General features: G+C 35.5%; 3 protein-coding genes across 8 annotated transcripts in view; 1 reads left to right on the top strand and 2 right to left on the bottom strand.

Moving 5' to 3' along the window:
• LOC100115618 (Kruppel-like protein 1) overlaps nt 1-18,011 on the bottom strand; it is a 343,702-nt gene that overhangs the window by 97,187 nt on the left and 228,504 nt on the right. The gene's annotated exons all lie outside the window — the stretch shown is intronic.
• Nucleotides 1-18,011, top strand: part of LOC103317005 (glutamate receptor ionotropic, kainate 2) — a 661,640-nt gene that overhangs the window by 496,098 nt on the left and 147,531 nt on the right. For both annotated transcript variants that reach the window (XM_031926014.2, XM_031926013.2), the window contains one exon: nt 1,865-2,002. In XM_031926014.2, coding sequence (XP_031781874.1) covers nt 1,865-2,002 — 138 coding nt within the window. The remainder of the gene's footprint in view (nt 1-1,864; nt 2,003-18,011) is intronic.
• Nucleotides 3,083-10,114, bottom strand: LOC116416739. Its single transcript, XM_031926023.1, has 5 exons — nt 9,875-10,114; nt 8,730-8,855; nt 8,344-8,606; nt 7,395-7,621; nt 3,083-3,427 (listed from the first exon to the last, which is right to left on the bottom strand). The coding sequence occupies exons 2-5, from the start codon at nt 8,830-8,832 to the stop codon at nt 3,403-3,405; spliced, it is 618 nt and encodes a 205-aa protein (XP_031781883.1). The 5' UTR covers nt 8,833-8,855; nt 9,875-10,114; the 3' UTR covers nt 3,083-3,402.

The following is an 18,011-nucleotide window of genomic DNA, read 5'->3' as shown; positions in this document are numbered from 1 at the left end:
TCTTGTGCAACACATTGTGAAATAGAAGGGTGCACAAACATTGCAATTGTACGATGTGGTTGGTGCAAAAAAGCATTGTGCTTTAAACACTTCTATGAGGACTACCATTATTGTAAAAACATCGTAAAATAATATATTTTATGCTCAATACAAAAAATGCACTATGGCAAAAGATAAAAGATTGTAGATTATTATTATACTCTAATATTATAAACAAAAATACATTATAAGTTGAATTTACAATAAAGGAATTTCAATAACATTCTGATAACAATTTCTACGGAAATTATAAAACTGCTTCACACACAGAATTTTCTTGTTTACAAATTTAGGAATTTGAGGTGGTTTGGTTAAAAAGCACAACCATTTAGCCTATTTGTTCTTTAGGGGTTTAGGGTTTAAGGCTCTTTAGTTCACATGTACAGGCTACAAAGATAACACATTTATAACAAGTTTTTATGAAAGTTAAAATTTTTTTCGACATTTTCGTCCACCACATTGGTTCCGCCATTTTGAATTTTCAAAATCTGATATCAGATTTGCAAAGAGCGATCTCGAAAACCCTTATATACAAACCTTCTACAAAATATTATGGATTGAAGTATACTTATAGTTATTTTGTGTTAGGGGTGGTTTACCCCCTAAAGGGTAGTATCTATGAAAAAATCGAAAAACTTAATTTGTTTATTATAGATGTTTACAAATTTTTTCCAATTTTTTTAGTCGTTTAAAACTTTTTTATTATATAAAATTTTTTTTCGATATTTCCGTCCTATTGGTTCCGCCATTTTGAATTTTCAAAATCTGATAACAGATTTGTAATCAGCGACCTCGAAAACCTCTATATACAAACTTTCTACGAAATATTATGTATTGAATTACATATTTACAGTTATTTTGTGTTAGGGGTGGTTTACCCCCTTAGGGGTAATATTTATGAAAACACCGAAAGACGTCAACTAAATTTTGTTATTAAGGATGTTTAAACATTTTTTCCAATATTTTTAGTCGGTTTAAACATTTTTATTATAAAATTATGCCAAAAAATATATGTTTTCAACCCCTAAAAAATAGGGGATGCTACTCTTACTCTTCAAATCACCATGAAATACTTGCTCTTTTTGTAAGAAATAACCTCCAATTTGTTTCATTGAAAAATATTAATTTTAAGCCGAGATATTTAAAAAAAAACGCTTTTTGGGGGTTAACTTTAGGGGAGGTTTTTACCCCTTAAAAGTGAAAATTAGCCGATAAAAAAAAATACGTGTCTCTTATTTTTTTATGTTCTACAACATATATGAAAATCGTCAAAATCGGTGAGTTCGGGTTGGGTACCTTTCCTTGTTAGTACTGCAAAATCTCATGTATATTTGTAAGAAAATATGATCAAAAAACACAAGAAATTAGCTTTCAATGAAAATTAGCATACCTTACTGGTGCTACTATTCAGATGATACGTCGGGAAGGGTATAGGTATATCGATGCACTTTGGAGATAATAGTTTTTCTTTCCATCAAAAATATAAAATTAGATCAAATGACATTACATTTGGAATATCAAGTAAGAGGCTGCGCGTGGCACGCTATTTATTATTTGTATTTAAGTAAAGTTATAAAAAAAAATACCATGTAAAGTTCATATTGAAATTAATTGGTTTCAGTTGATACACTATTAAAAAATAGTTGTAAAATTATTTGTGCTTTTTATTTGTTTCCCATTAGATTCCATATGGTAACCGCGAAACTTACATAGTTTGCATACAGAAACCATGTAATACATATCACGTCAGCAAACTTAAATGCTAACATTCAACCAAACATTAAACCAGGATGTTGCATAAAATGTTATTTATTCTTATGTTTAGAGTTGCTCCAGGTGAATGGACGAATCCACATCCTTGTAATCCAAAACCAGACGAACTTGAAAATAATTTTACATTAATGAATTCTATGTGGTTAACAATGGGATCTCTTATGCAACAAGGAAGCGATATTTTGCCGAGGTTAGTATAAAGTATGTCATTGCTGCTAAAGCGGAAAGTAAAATAAATATTGATATGTTAATAATATTGAGCATAAACCAGTTTTTATCGTACTTTATATTTCTTATTTTATATATATATATATAGGATTTTTTTTTTCTTTATATATATATATAAAGGATTTCGACATCGAGATAATGCAACATATAATTAACCATGCGAAAACAATGGTCGTTTCAAAAAATTTCTATTGAATCAAAACTTTGGCCTTGTGATTTATTTATCGTTATGGCAAGCGCTAATATGATTGGGAATTGTTTTCTAAAAAGAGTAACTGGAAACGAAGTTGAATTTTCGGTGTTTAGTGTTATTCTCGGTATAAAAACTTTCTGTCCAATGTTTTCGCCTGTAATTATTTCTGCTTCAATGTTATACTCATATAATTTGGTAATCTTTAAACGAGTGCCATTACATAAACCATTTGTAATACTTAAATTTCTAATTAACATCACTATTGCATTTACTTTCAAATTAAGTTTATGTGGTGGAAGACCTTCTCTGATATTATTCAACATTTCAACTGGATAATTTAAATGAATATTTTCCTTTGTTTGATCTACTCCTTTATGTGTGGCATAATCTACACTATAATATGTCTTTGATTCGCCATGTAATAATTTTAGAACTTTGTTATTTAAAATTTTGATGTCTTCATTATGAGGAGCTAAGATCACGCTACTAACGGAAGCACCTAAATTAATATTTTTATAAATTTCATTGCAAACATCGATAGTTTTCCATTTTTGAGGAATTTCAAATGTATCGACTTTACCTTCTCCTATTTCTAACAAAAAGGAGGAAAATTCTACATTATTCGATCGTATATTTTTATTGAGCTTCAAGATTTTAAAAAGAGGCCACAAAGTTGAATATTTAATTGTTTCTTCTATGATAGAGTTTCGGTATCAATGTTTAATTACTGGAAGAATTTGTCTGAAATCTCCTCCTAATACTATTAATTTTCCCGCAAAAGGAATATCGTTACGACATACATCTTGTAAAGTACGATTAATAATTTCTAAAGCTTTTTTAGGTATCTGTTAGATTAATCCTAGTTGGATGGTTGGTGAGGAGAACTCGTAATTAAACAAGGCTCTAATATTCTGTTATAACTCTCTTTATTTTCTTCTTATATATATAACTCGGGCGAAGGAGCTGTTGTTTCGAGAGCGGTCGGCAGGAGAGTGAGTACTTTGCAGATCACGCGTGAATACCTAGCGCTGTCCGCATGGTGGCGCTAGATTAGCCCTGTAGTTTACTATAGACGGCAAGCGGCGCGAAGACTCGCCAACACTCCCTCCCTTCGGGGCGCTTGTCCTCCTGTACGTCTGCGTTTTTTATTCTCTGAACTTTACTCTGAATTAGTTTCTCCTTGGTTTCCTGTATCTGAAATATGTACAAAAATTCTTATTCGTCTGATATATATATATATATGTATAAATAAAACTCTGAAAATTATAATTAAGTGTGAATTTCTATGTTCAATATTTTATCTCTGAGGTATTTATGAGTATCATTAGGCAGAGGTTTAGTCATAATGTCTGCCACATTGTCGGTAGTAGATATCCATTTAACTCTGATTTGTCCCTTTAGGACACACTGTTTTATGTAGTCTCCGTGTGTTTCTGCCATGTGACTTTTACTACCTGTCTTTTCTCTGATTTGTAGTTTTCTCTGAATTGTTTCCAGATCATCATCAAAGTTTTTCAACTTGTGATTTCCTTCCATCTGAGTGCAGTCCCCTGCAGATTTGTTATCGCACCACAGGGTAACAGGATACATAGTTTTCCCTGTTATATCTCTGATAGCTTTATCCAACGATACAATTTCTTGGCAAGCATTGCTCATTGCCAAGTACTCAGCTTGGCAGGTAGAGAGTGATACGTAAACTTGTTTATAGCTTCTCCACATAATTGAGTCGCCATACAATTTTATTACATATCCTCCAGTTGAAGATGAATCTTCACAATCTCTAAAGCTAGCGTCTGTCATTGCTTCCATATACTCATTTTCTGCTCTGAAAATCAAACCTATTTCTGAGGTTCCTCTGAGGTATCTGAAAATCCTTTTTACTTCCTTCCAGTCACTTTCAGTGGGTGACAGCTGTTTTCTTGATAGAAAGTTTACTGCAAATGCAATATCAGGTCTGGTGGCACCTGCCAGATATAGTAAGCTTCCTATAGCTTCCCTATACGGTGCATGAGTTGCTATCTGAGCTTCTTCTGAATTTATGAGTTCTCTTTTTCGAACCTGTCTTGTAACCATAGGTGTTTTCTGTGGCTTACTATCTTTCATATTGAAACGTTCAAGACATTTCTCTATGTACTCTGATTGTGACAGTTTTAATATTTTCTGATCTCTGTCTCTGGTTATTTTCATGCCTAAAAAGAATTTAGGTTCTCCTAAGTCTTTCATCTGAAAGATAGAACATAATTTTTCTTTTATCTGTTTTAGTTTCGTCTGATTGTTGCCTGCTAGAATGATGTCGTCTACATATAGCAGTAATACTACCATCTGATTTTGTAATCTCCACGTGAACAGACATGGTTCATTTATGTCCTTTTCTAGTCCAAGTTCCAAAGCAACTTCTGAGAAATGTTTGTTCCATCGCTTGGGACTTATTCTGAGGCCATACAAGGATTTTTGGAGTTTACATACTTTATTTTTCTTAATGGATGGGTATTGCTATTTGTATACCATCTGGTATTTCCATGAATATGTCGTCTTCAAGCGTTCCATTCAGAAATGCTGTCTTGACGTCCATCTGATAAGCAGTTAAATTTAACTTATTAAAGTCGCTCTAACGATTGGCAATCTTGAGACTGGTGCGTAAGTTTCTCTGAGTTCATATTCTTTTCTATCATTGAATCCTCTGATAACTAATCTTCCTTTGTAAGTCGTCTGACCGTCTTCTGAGATTTTCCTTTTGAATACCCATTTGGAATCAATGATGTGTGCCTTTTTGCCATCTTTGTCTAGAGAGGGTCTGTCTACTATTGTCCACACATTGTTGTCTTCCATAGACTTTAACTCTTGTTTTATTGCTTCTGAACATTTATGTTTGTCGTCTGATTCAATAGCTTCTTTATAATTGACAGGATCTCTGTTCGTTCGTGCTATAAAAATATGTCCAAGTTCATCTTCTTCTGAGTGTGTATCTCTGGTTTCTCCAGTTGGAGTAGATACTTGTGGCAGATCGTGATTGGTATTTTCTACTTCGACTACTGCTTCTCTGAGATGTGTCCAAGTTCGTCTGTTTGTCTTGGCTTTTCTTTCTAGACAAGGTCGCTTTTCTGGTTCAGGTTTCTTAGCCTTTAAATCTTCTGAATTTTTGTCATCTGCTTTTCTCTTCTGATTTTTCTCTTTCTCTGATTTTGAATCTTTTGGTATATCTGGTTGTGTTTTGACAACATCTGTTGATATTTCTAGTGTCTCTGATTTTTCTCTTAGGTCAGTTTTATACACATCCCTATACACCAGTTTTTCATTAAATCTCACGTGTCTGGATGTAATGAATCTCTGAGATTCAGAGTGCCACAAAACATAACCAGTTTGAGAATATCCAACCATGATTGTACGGATTGCTCTGTCTGAAAACTTGTTCGTCGCATTCGGTATTTTGGCATAGGCCAAACATCCGAAACGTCTGATTTTGTCTAGATGCATGTTTCCATTTGGAACCATTTTCTTGATTGGTATCTCTGAATCGATTCCTTTGTGTGGAGTTCTATTATAGATATGGACCGCCACTTCCAAAGCTAGTATCCACATGCTCTTGGGTAGACCAGAGTCTATCATGAGCGCTCTGATTTTCCACTGTATGGTTTTGTTAAACCTTTCAGCGGTTCCATTATGTTGTGGAGTGTAAGGAGGTGCGAACTCTCCTTCAATTTTCTCCTTTTCCATAACTTCTGAAAATTTACCTCCAGTAAATTCAGTGCCATTGTCCGTTCGGATGAAACACACTTTTTCTTCTTTGCCCAGTAAATTTCTTGTAGTTACCAAGAATTTTTCTAAGCAATCTCCAGCTTCACTTTTGTGTTTAGTAGAGTATGCTTTGGCAAATCTGGTGTAATCATCTATAAATCCTATTATGAATTTATTTTCCCCAGGATACGAGACTGGTTTAATTGGTCCCATTGTGTCTGTGTGTATCCTTTCTAATGGCCTTGTTGCTCTGACTCTGACTTCTGAGAACGACAGGTTTTCCATTTTTGCTAGGACGCAAACTTCACAGTCTGTAATGGACTTGTCGAATTTTACCTTTCTGAGTTTATCTTCTGACTTTTGTAGCAATAGTAAATATTGCAGAGAAGCGTGACCTAATTTGATATGCCACAGCATTCCTTCGTTCAGCTTCTTTTCTTGTCTATCTGATTTGTTGTTCACATTGTTTTGTAGAAATTTCAGCATTTCGTCTGACGAGTCGTCTATGTTTAGGATTTTCCTGTTCAGAATTTGTTCATCTAAGTTTGTATCACAAACTTCTCTCTGACTAGATGAATTTGATTCTTGTACAGTTCGTTCTTGCTGCTTCTCCCTCCCAATCTCAGTCGGATTCATCTGAGTTCCCTCTGATGCGTTAGTTTCATCTGATTCGTTTTGATCCTCAAGATCCTTGATATCTGACAGAGATTGCTGCAAGAACTCGTCTACTGAGACTATGTTAGCCGTGCATGAATACTTATCGTAGACTTCTTGTTGCTCATCTGATTGTTCATGTTTTGCTACGTTTAAAGAAATTATCCAGTTTGGCTTTTCATACGTCCCAGCTAAATACTCTTCGTCTGAATTTTTATCGTAGATTTTAAGTATTTTATTATCCAAATAAATACTCAAACCTACGTCTGCAAAACGTCTGAGAGAGATCAGATTGTCTGAAATATTTTTGGCAGAAATTACATTTGTCAAAATTATTTTGTTATTTTCATTTGATTCTGATTTTAAAATTAAATCTCCTTTGCCGTCTATAGAGATGTTTGCAGATTTATTTTTATTTGCACTTCTGATATATTCGCCTGAACTTTTTCTGAAGTTACTTAAAATTATGCTCTTATTTACTATATGCTCTGTTGCGCCAGAGTCCGCAATAAGTACTAGTTTTGTAGGTGTTTTATTAATTATATGTGTGTTGTTACCTGTTAGCATCGCTTTGACCTTGTATCCCTTCTTCTGATTTCGGCCTGGTGTTTGTATATCGACCTTGCGTTTGAAAGATCCCCTTCTTACATTATTTCCACTACCTCTGACATTATTATAACCACCCCTTCCTCTGTTACCTCTACCTCTGAAGTTATTACTGTTGTGTTTGTGTTGTGTGTTTGTGTTGTTATATGTATAAGATTTTACATACCCATCTTTGGGATTGTCCTTATTTGGACAATTATCCCCTTTGTGTGGAGCTACAGCCTGGCAATAAAAGCAGTACCATAGATTGTACTCTTTAAGAGGACAAAAGGCTGCTCTGTGTCCCACCTTATTGCAGCGATAACACTTGTCTGTGATTATCGCCTGTTTAGCTGCAATTTTTTGCCTGTCGTCTGAAGGCTGACCGTCTGATTTGCGTCTGTCTGATTCCAGCTGTAGTATCAAAGTTTTTATGTCATCAAGGCTCATCTCTGATTTGGTTGCTTGAAGTCTGATAATATTGGCCGATCTGATTTCTTTAAATTTTATACTAACAGCTTGAAAGAAGGCCGATCTTATCTCTTCCTCCGTCAGAGGTGTTTTGGTAATACAATTTTCAAAATCTCTGATAATAGAGTCAAAACGATCGCAAAATTCGTTTACTGATTCTCTATTGTTCATTTTGAGACTATATAATTTTTCTCTGACTGAAGAATCGGTAACATTGGCCTCTGCTTGTCTGAACTCTTTGATTTTAATCACTATTTCTAATGGGTCTTTTATTTGTAAAATCTTATTATGGTAATAATCATCTACGCGACTTATTAGAATGTCTCTGACTTGGTCTTTTCTGTTTTGTCTTTCTATTACTGTCTCTGAAACGTCTGATTGTTGAGAATCGTCAAGTATGTCTGCAAGATTATTAGCTTTTAATTCAGCATTTATATTGTCTAACCAAATGTTAAGTGGTACTTTTTTGTTAATTTATAATTTCTCTTTATGTTTATTTTTGAATTAGTTGCGTTTAGGGCAATAGATCGTCTGAGTTCATTACAAGCTCTGCTGAGGTCGCCTAATGCGCTTGTTCCGTCTGATAAGTTTGTTGAATTGATATTGTTACTAAACTCTGTCTCACTTATGTCTCTGAGTGTGGAACTGGCAGGGTGGATAATTACCTCTGAAGTTAATTTTCCTATTTGTTCTGTGAGTTTCTGTATGACGGTGTTTAGGTTGTCAATATTTTCCTTCATATCGAGTATGGCTACTGTTTGATCTCTGATTATTTCAGCATGATTGTCGAGTATATCGGAGTGTCTCTCGAGAGCATTCTCCAGATTATTCATTCTCCACTCCATTTGTGAGTCAGTAGGTTGAGACTTTCCCTCCATATCTCTTTTTGGGGGTGTACCCGGGGGTGTATACCCTTCTATATCTGAATCTGTATTATAAACAATTTCTCTGATTAGCATTCAATTTTTATTTATTATTTGAACTCTGAATTTTAGGCCTAACTTCTGATTCTGATATATTGTTTATATTCTGATTTAAAAACACTTTGTACCTTGGTGGATATTCAAATGATCGTCCACTTGATTTTCGTTGCCTTCGTTGGCCACCTCTTTCTCATTTGATGGTAATGGGTCTGAAAGACTCCAATCAGACATAACGCTTCTGATGTTCTTTTCCTCTGAAATAAAGTTAGAATGCTCACTCTGACAGTTTTCTTTGATTTCTGCCAAGTTAGACCGCACTGCAAGTCAAACCAAGCTTGAAAATCAAGCACTAGCACCGTGCCTCCCGGACGCCACACACGTGCTCCCTCCCAGTCTAAGTAAACGAACGCAATTCACTTAATAATTTGCGAGGTGGCGATCGCACACGCGTATGTCGTCCAAGAAATCACGAAAGAAAGTGTAATTATCTTTTGATAATTTTAAATTTTATAGAAATTCAAATTCACTGCACCGCCGTTTCATTGAAATTTCTATCAAGGCGTGTTTTTAAAATTTATTCGAGTGCATCTGAACACTAATAAGCCAACAAAAAAAATTGAAGCTTTTTGATTTACTCGAATAACTCTGACATTCTGAATAGGAGTGAGAACGATATAACTGGAATTATTTTTCTCTGATTTTATTTATTACATATATACACCGATAGCCAATCTAATCGGTTACGTCTGATTCTGATTAGACCATATATTTTGAAACTCAAAAAGGAGAAAAAAAAAAAATTTACGAGAAAAATCCGTGCGTGTAAAATTTGTTTTGATTCCGAGAGAGAGAGAGAGAGAGAGAGAGAGAGAGAGAGAGAGAGAGAGAGAGAGAGAGAGAGAGAGAGAGAGAGAGAGAGAGAGAAAGAGAGCACAACAAACCGTGCGCTCGACTCTGACAGCGTCGCTAGTCGCGGCTCACCTCCCCCCGATTCCCGGAATCGGCTCGTGCAGGCTTTTGCCGGCGAGCTCTCGTGCGTTTCGTTGTCGCGCGCTTTTGTCTCGTGTTAAGACTTTTGATTTTCTATAACCTTCTGATCTATTCTGTAATTATTAAGACACCGCACTGTCTTTTCCTACTATTCTTTACGCAACTCTCATTTTTCTTATCGATGCGGTAACACAACACACTCCCGAAACCGATCAAAAATTAAACTTTCTTTTGCTATATCTGATTACTACTCTGACTACACCTTAGAAAAGCTTGTACTTACGTTTTCTTCTGAAATTTGTCCTCTAGACCTCTGATACGTCTGATTTATTTTCCTTTGAACAAAGATAAAAATAAAAACTTCTGAGTCGTCTTCTTCTCGGTTCTTCCTCTATTCCAGCGAGCTGGCCCACAACCTGTTAGATTAATCCTAGTTGGATGGTTGGTGAGGAGAACTCGTAATTAAACAAGGCTCTAATATTCTGTTATAACTCTCTTTATTTTCTTCTTATATATATAACTCGGGCGAAGGAGCTGTTGTTTCGAGATCGGTCGGCAGGAGAGTGAGTACTTTGCAGAGCACGCGTGAATACCTAGCGCTGCCCGCATGGTGGCCCTGTAGTTTACTATAGACGGCAAGCGGCGCGAAGACTCGCCAACAGTATCATTGAAGCTTCATCCCAAATTATTAAATCTGCCTCTCTTAATCTTTTTTTGTCAGACTCTAATTTCAAAAAAGCACTTTCAATATTATTTAAATCTAAAGTTAATCTGAAGGTTCGATGACTTGTCAATCCCCTAGGTAACAAAATAGACGCGATACCAGTCCATGCCATTGATAAAACTTTTTTGTTTAATGACATTTAATAATAAATTAATGTTTTATATAAAAACGTTTTCTTTCCCTAACCTCCAGGTCCATCAATGAAATAAATTTTGTGTTCATTGTCAACTAACTCTTCAAAAATTGCCTTTTGATCATCGGTCAATTGATCAAACATACATTTAAAGATATCTGCACTTTGTAAGACATTATCTATAGATGTTGCATCATCATTAATAATACTATTTGGTTCTGGTAAACTGAAATCTTTGCAAGATTTTTCTTCATTCTCTAATATAATTTGAATATGAGATAGAGCATTATTCATTTGTCTTAAAATTTTCGGTGAAATAATTTTTAAATTTGTTCCAAATTGTATTACCCTGTATGTTTTCTGCTAAAATAAACCATGCAAAAAATTTACGTAATTGAAATGGTAACATGATGTGACAAGCTTCTTCAAAAATAATAAAAATATGTGAATCATATTCTATTAAGACCATTGCAAGTGCTGCGTCTTTATATGTTTGATACTCTATATCTTTATGATTTTTCAAATCTTCAAATGAAGTTGGACCTCTTGCTCTATTTAGTAATAATTAAAAAAAAAATCTCTCAGTATCTTTTAGTGATACGATATTAAGTTGAGCAATAGTATTGTATTGAGAAGAACGCGAACGTTTTATCCAAGATTTTGATTTTTTATTAAATCTATAATATTCAGGCAGTTCAACATATTTTAAGTGTTTTTGCAAAATCATCAATTTTATTTAATTTAAACCATGCTGTTAAAGTAGTTTCTTTATTGTTTAAGGCTTGCAATTCTTTATTTTCTTCGTAAACTATATGGTGTTGATCTTTTGTATGGATTCCTAAACGTTCTACAGCGGGTATTTTACCACAAAGAGGATATCCTTGTAGACGCCAAGCAGCTTCTATTGTGCTTAAATATCTACCATCTACATACTGAATGAGTTCATCATGTACTATGGGAGTTTCTTCGCTAGAATTATTTGGATTTTCAATTTTTTTCATCTTACATAATGCTCTATCTCCACCTTTGTGAATATAATCGAATATGTATTTAATACTTTGAATTGGTGCACAATATTCGACATTAATATGACACTTACACTTTTTCAATAAAAAGTTATTATAAGGAACAACCATTGTGTTGTCAACTGGAATAATTTTCCTAAATTTTTTAATTCGATAAGTATAGTTTTGTGAAATGTTATTTCTTCTTCGATATTCAGGATAACCATTTTCTTTAAAAATGGTGATATCGTGGAATGGTTTTGGAAATTTTATTTTACAAATAGTCTTATTTTTGATGATGCAAGGAGATTTATCTGTATGTGGTCCATGTAACATATGTTTAATTACTAATTTTTGTAAACCTTTATCTGAATTATCAGGAATTTCAGCAGAAATGTATTTGTCAATAGATTGAGGTGTCATGAGCTTGTTTTTTGGATGTAGCGTAACTACAATATGAGCGTGTGGTAATCCTCTCTTTTGAAATTCTATTGTAAAGACATTACTTTTTATCATAAAGGTAACATTTTTAAATCATCTATTATAAAATATTTTGGTTATTAAGTAAACAAATGAATATCTATTTGAATACCAAATTGATTTATTTACATTAATTTCAGAATATATCAGACAATAAAAACGAGAGTTAAAATATGATTTCAAGATTAAATTCCAAAAAAAACTATGTAAATTGATTATCTACAGATGAACTGTCCTTTTTTAGTTATTTACAATACTTTTATATAAATAAATATTTACATTTTGTATACTCAATTTATTATTTATCAATACAATATAATAAAAACCAAAATTTGTATATTATTGTACTCGTCACCATGTATATTTACGTATAATCTTACTTATGTTCATACAAAGTGACCTTATAGTACACATCATACTTGCTCAAACCAAATTTTTTCAGTCAAACTATATACAGGGTGAGTCATTTTAATCTTTAATCTCAATTATCTCGTTGGCAAAGCATGCCAGCGAAACAAGTTTCGGGTAAAAGTTTTAGGATTTTTCCCTGGCTATCTGATGATGACCTTGACAATGTCATTGAGCATGACCTTCAAGGTCATTTGAAGGTCAAGTCGATTTTTTCAAATAGAAACCCCTACTTTTGGCACCAGAAATGGAAAGAGCGGGAAACTTTACGTTCGAACATGTGATTTTGGAAACAAATCATCTTTTGTGCGGAAATTACCTTTGACATCAGCCGAACCCAGGATGCACCATCGAGGAGGTTGTCAAAAGGATTTAGCATCCCATTTTTTGTTTCTGTTTTATTTTTTTTTTTTTTGTATTTTTTTGTATTTGTTTTTTTTTTGTTTTCCCTTTTTGTTATTTTTTTGGTATTTTTATGGAATGTTAACTGGAGTTAACCATTGATTAATTATTCGAAATTACCGCCGTTTTGTTGGATGCAAAGATCAAGTCGAGCTCTGAATTGTCTTATGGTTCTAAGTAGAACATCTCGAGGGATTGCTGCACAAGCTGTACGAATGCGTTCGATCATATTATCTCGCGTTGTTGGCCGTTGAGCATAAACAACATTCTTAAGATATCCCCATAAGTAAAAATCGGGAGGGGTTAAATCAGGTGAACGAGGGGGCCAGGCAACTGGGCCACCTCGCCCAATCCACCTGCCATTGTAGCGGGTGTTTAAATAATCACGAACAATGCGTGCATAATGTGGTGGTGCTCCATCTAATTGGATCCACATTCTTAGCCTTGTGGCTAGGTCTACATTTTCTAGTAATTCAGGTAAAATGTCTCGAAGTAAACTCAAAAAGTTTACCCCATTCACGTTCTCTTCAAAGAAATAAGGACCAATCAAATAGCCATTGATGATTCCACACCAGACCATAACACTCCAGCGGTGTTGATTGTCTATGGGCCTGAACCAATGAGGATTTTCATCTGACCAATAATGGCAATTATGTCTATTCAATTCTCCAGTGTTTCTGAATGTTGATTCATCTGAAAAAAGAACGTGGCTGAAAAAGTCTTGATCTTGTTGAATCATTCGTATTGCCCATCGACAAAAACGTACTTGCAAAATCATATCATTTGGAGTTAACTGTTGTGTTAATGTTATGTGATAAGGATGATATCTTCTCGCTCTCAATATTCGGGATGCTGTTGATTGAGGTATACCTATTTCTCTTTCTATTTGTCGAGTACTAATGTGAGGATCAAGATGAATAATCGCTAGAATGGTAATAACACGAGGATCGTTTTCGTCGTATTCATGATGACGGCGTTGACGAACAAAAGCTCCATTTCGAGCTCTCTGAGTTAAGGTTTGAATAGTAACATTACTTGGGTGTCTCCTATTGGGATAGCGTTCAGCATAAAGTCTGGCAGCTGCTGCATAATTATTTCGACTTTCTCCCAAAATCATGATCATATCAACGATTTCGTTGGGACCATAATCAGCCATGATCAAAATCAAAATAATTTGTTACAGACCAGTAAACAGGGAAACAGATTTTTTTCAATAATAATTATCGATTTACAAGAAGTAAAAAACACGATTAAGCTTTTCTGCACTAATTTGCTATCTACATAACTGTTAAGAGTAGTTCACTCTCAAAAATTGACACTAATACAAAATAATGGAATGACTTAACTACATCAAGAATTTTGAAAATTGACACTAATACAAAATAATGGAATGACTTTGAAAATTTTTGAAAACTGAAAAAATTACGAAAATTTTAGAAAATATTGAAAATTTCTGGAAATATTGAAATTTTTTCATTTTTGAACGCATGTCACTCTCTTTTCATTTATGGGGCTAAAAGTAGGAGCTTCCATTTCAAAAAATCAACTTGACCTTGAAATGCCCTTGAAGATCCTGTTTAACGACAGGGTCAAGATGACCATTCGTCAGCCGGGGAGAAAACTGAAAACTTTTGTGGGTAACATTTTCTCCTTGAATGCATTCGTGTTCAGCTAACCAGTTGTACTGTTATCGGCATGACCAATGACCTTGACGATTGAATTCAAGGTCAAGGCAAGGTCATATTCAAACGTAAAATTTCCCGCTCTTTCCATTTCTGGTGCCAAAAGTAGGGGTTTCTATTTGAAAAAATCGACTTGACCTTCAAATGACCTTGAAGGTCACGCTCAATGACATTGTCAAGGTCATCATCAGATAGCCAGGGAAAAATCCTAAAACTTTTATCCGAAACTTTTTTTGCTGGCATGCTTTGCCAACGAGATAATTGAGATTAAAGATTAAAATGACTCACCCTGTATATTGAATATACTATATTTTACACTACGCCTAGACTAAATTTTTGAAATAATAAACTTTTACACACTTTTTGTATTAACTTTAAATCTGAACTAAGTAAACATTTGCTCTTAAGTGAACAAAACACTTGAACTCATAGTATATCGTAGTTAATATATTGCTGGTTGTCTGCCGAAATTTAGCATTGCTGGTTAAGTCCCCGTAGCCTCGTGCACCACGATATTAAACAAGAATGCAATCTCGCTGAAATGCTCGTCCCATGCTCTATGATTTTCTTCTGCAAAAGCAGCAATCTCTCTCTCTCTCTCTCTCTCTTGATGGTGCGATTTACCCGTTTCACTGGGTTTGCTTGCGGGTGGTACAGCAGCGAGTACAGATGATGTATTCCTTGAGCCGGTAGGTATTTATTGATAGCTTTATTTGTGAATTCGGTGCCGTTATCTGAGTGGAATATTTCGGGCGCTCTGAACCTCAGAATAACTTATTTTTCAGTGTTGCAAGTACTGCTTTGCCGTTGGCTTTGCGAAGTGGCACGCACTCAATCCATCGGGTAAATAAATCTTAAGATGAGTGCGTACTCGTGGCCTTTACCTGACTTCGGATGATATCTCCGGCTACCCATTGTCAAGGCCTTTACACCACGCGCTTTCCCACAAAACCTGGTGGCGCACGCTGTTCTACTTTTTCCAGCTTGTAGAGCTGACGGCGCTGCACATACCTTGCTACATCTCGATAGACTCTTAGCCAGAAGTACTTCCTTGTTACTCTCTTATATGTCTTATCACGGCCAAAATGCCCAGCCTTCAGCTGGTCGTGGCTCTCTTGCAGCACTTGCAGACGTTTTTCTGCTGGAATGACAAGTTTCCAAGCATTGTCGTCGTCTACCATGGCACCTGTGATATCAGGATCTGACCTATAATATTATTATCTACTTCCCACCCCTTCCCCACAATTTTCCATTCTGGAAAATTTTTAGAATTTTCCGTGACTGCTTCAGGCCGACTGTTATACCAGCAGTCCTGGAGCTGCGGATTCTGACTCACTGTTGCGATCTCTGGCTCTGTCTCTTTGTTCATCCGAGACAGAGCGTCTGGCACGTGATGGTCAGCGCTTTTTTGGTGCTCGATGGTGTATTTGTGCCCTCTGCAACTTGAGTGCCCAGCGAGCCAATCTTCTGGTTGGATTGCACAAGCTGCATAACCACCTCAGTCTGCTCTGGTCTGTTATAACCTTCAATTATATTTATTAGAAATTGCTGGTGTATAATAATATATGTACAGTGTGAAATAAAACTTATAATTATGAAAAAAATCAGTAAAAAATTCTGTCGAGAAAGCGCCCCCCCCCCCCCCCGCCACGCGGCGGGAGGAACGTAGGTGAACAGTGTTTCTCTCTCAGCTATTTGATTATAATTCGCGCAAGACGAAATTTTCGTCGTGTTTATAAAGTGCGTAGCAGTGAGAAGAAAGTCGACATAGTAATGTATGATGTCGAAACGGATTGCCTATCCAAACTATCATTCAAACCATTCTGTTATCGATATGTCGATGGCATTATCACTTGATGACAAAGTCGACGAAATTTCAAAAATATTCAATTCTTATAACAATAGATAACAATTTACTCAGGAGACTGAGATCGATAACTCTATAAGTTTTTCAAATGTTCTATTGATTAAAGACAAATTTTTATTTTAAAAAATTTATGATTTTTAAATTACACATCACAACATCTTATGTCTTAAATAATCGCCATGGTGTGCAATCTTGTCGATAGAGCGATAAAATTATCTAACAAGTATTTTCACAATAAGAACATCCAAAATATCGAAAAATTACTACACGAAAATCATTATCAACCCACCTTTGTTAACAAATATATACGAAAAAGAATATCAACGATAACATCAAACACATTGTCAAGGCAAACTGATTAGCAGTAATGAAAAACGCAATATTGCAAGCCTACCCTATATACAAGGTTTCTACGAGCAGACCAGTCATACGTTCAAGGCCCTGAACTTTGAGACTGTGCCGAAAATAAATAGCCAAATTAAAAATATTTTAAAAGGTAAAGACAAGAAAGATAAAGATCTAGAAAACAACGTTGTCTATAAACTTGAATGCAATGATTGCTCTGCAACTTATGTAGGCCAAACAAAAATGAATGTGTGTGTACGTATTAATAAACACAAAAAATCGAAAAATACTGTAATCTCCGAACACATCAATAATCTGAATCACACTTTCAATTTTGAAAATTACCAAATTAAAGACAGAGAGAACAATTTAAATAAGAGACTTATTTCCGAAATGCTACACATACACTTATAAGAAGAAGACGGTATTAATAAGAAGGAAGACACACACAATCTAAATACCGTATACACACACCTTATACATCAGCTGAAAACAAAACATACATAAGCCATGCTCTGACGTCAATAGCGGAAGAAATTATCAACACGGCCGCTCGACTCTCTTCTTACTGCTCCGCGCTATATAAACAAGACGAAAAATTAGAATCGCGCGAATTAGAATCGAACAGCTAAGAGAGAAACACTGTACACCTACGTTCCCCCCGCCGCGCGGCGGGGAGCGCTTTGTCGACAAAATTTTGTACCGACTTTTTCCATAATTTTTATTTCACAATGTACATATATTATTATACACCAGCAATTTCTAATAAATATAATTTCCAGATCAGTCTCCTGACGAAGACGACATTGTACGTCAAAACGTTGAGAAGAAAAAAGAAAATGTTTTAAAGTTTTTTCTCTCCTTTCTCACCACACAAACCTGCCTCGGGAAGACCGATACAGACATATTATTATTCATAATATTTTATCATTTGTAACGAGCGGCCGCGAATTCGTATCGCGCGCGCTTGTTTGGTCGCGCGATGTGGTTCGGCAGCCGAGCGCGGTGTTCCAAGTCACGCGGAAAGGCGCGCGCGGGAGACCGCGCGCGAAGTCAGACTAATTCGGGCTAGCAAACTGTCTAGACACGTGCGCGCAACAGATATAATATACCAGGGTAGGAGCATGGTCGAGACGAGAATCCAAGACTTACAAAGCCGAGAACATTCTGTGGTCTCGTCGTTCGCGCGAACGCGAGATCGAGCAGCACCCGCATGCAGACCACGAAGGAGCTGTGCAGCCAGGCTAAAAGGGACGCCTCCCCGCCATCAGCCGTCGAGAGACCGCCGTCGACCCTGCACGCCGGAGATCGTGCCACTGCGCGTACAGCAAACCCGTAAGTCACCTGACAATTTTCGAATTAATACCGACGCGAA

This window comes from Nasonia vitripennis (assembly GCF_009193385.2).
Source record: "Nasonia vitripennis strain AsymCx chromosome 3 unlocalized genomic scaffold, Nvit_psr_1.1 chr3_random0007, whole genome shotgun sequence".
NCBI classification, from domain to species: domain Eukaryota; kingdom Metazoa; phylum Arthropoda; class Insecta; order Hymenoptera; family Pteromalidae; genus Nasonia; species Nasonia vitripennis.
The sequence above is the reverse complement of the archived record's forward strand: the minus strand, read 5'-3'. Positions and strand labels throughout refer to the sequence as shown.

What these genes read in the sequence shown, in the direction of transcription:
- LOC116416739 (XM_031926023.1), bottom strand. Translation starts at nt 8,832, where the DNA reads ATGTCTGATTGGAGTCTTTCAGACCCATTACCATCAAATGAGAAAGAG. An exon ending in TCATTTGAATATCCACCAAG is followed by an intron (nt 8,607 to 8,729) that starts GTACAAAGTGTT and finishes TTTATAATACAG; the next exon opens with ATTCAGATATAGAAGGGTAT. An exon ending in TAGGAAAATTAACTTCAGAG is followed by an intron (nt 7,622 to 8,343) that starts GTAATTATCCAC and finishes TTGATACTACAG; the next exon opens with CTGGAATCAGACAGACGCAA.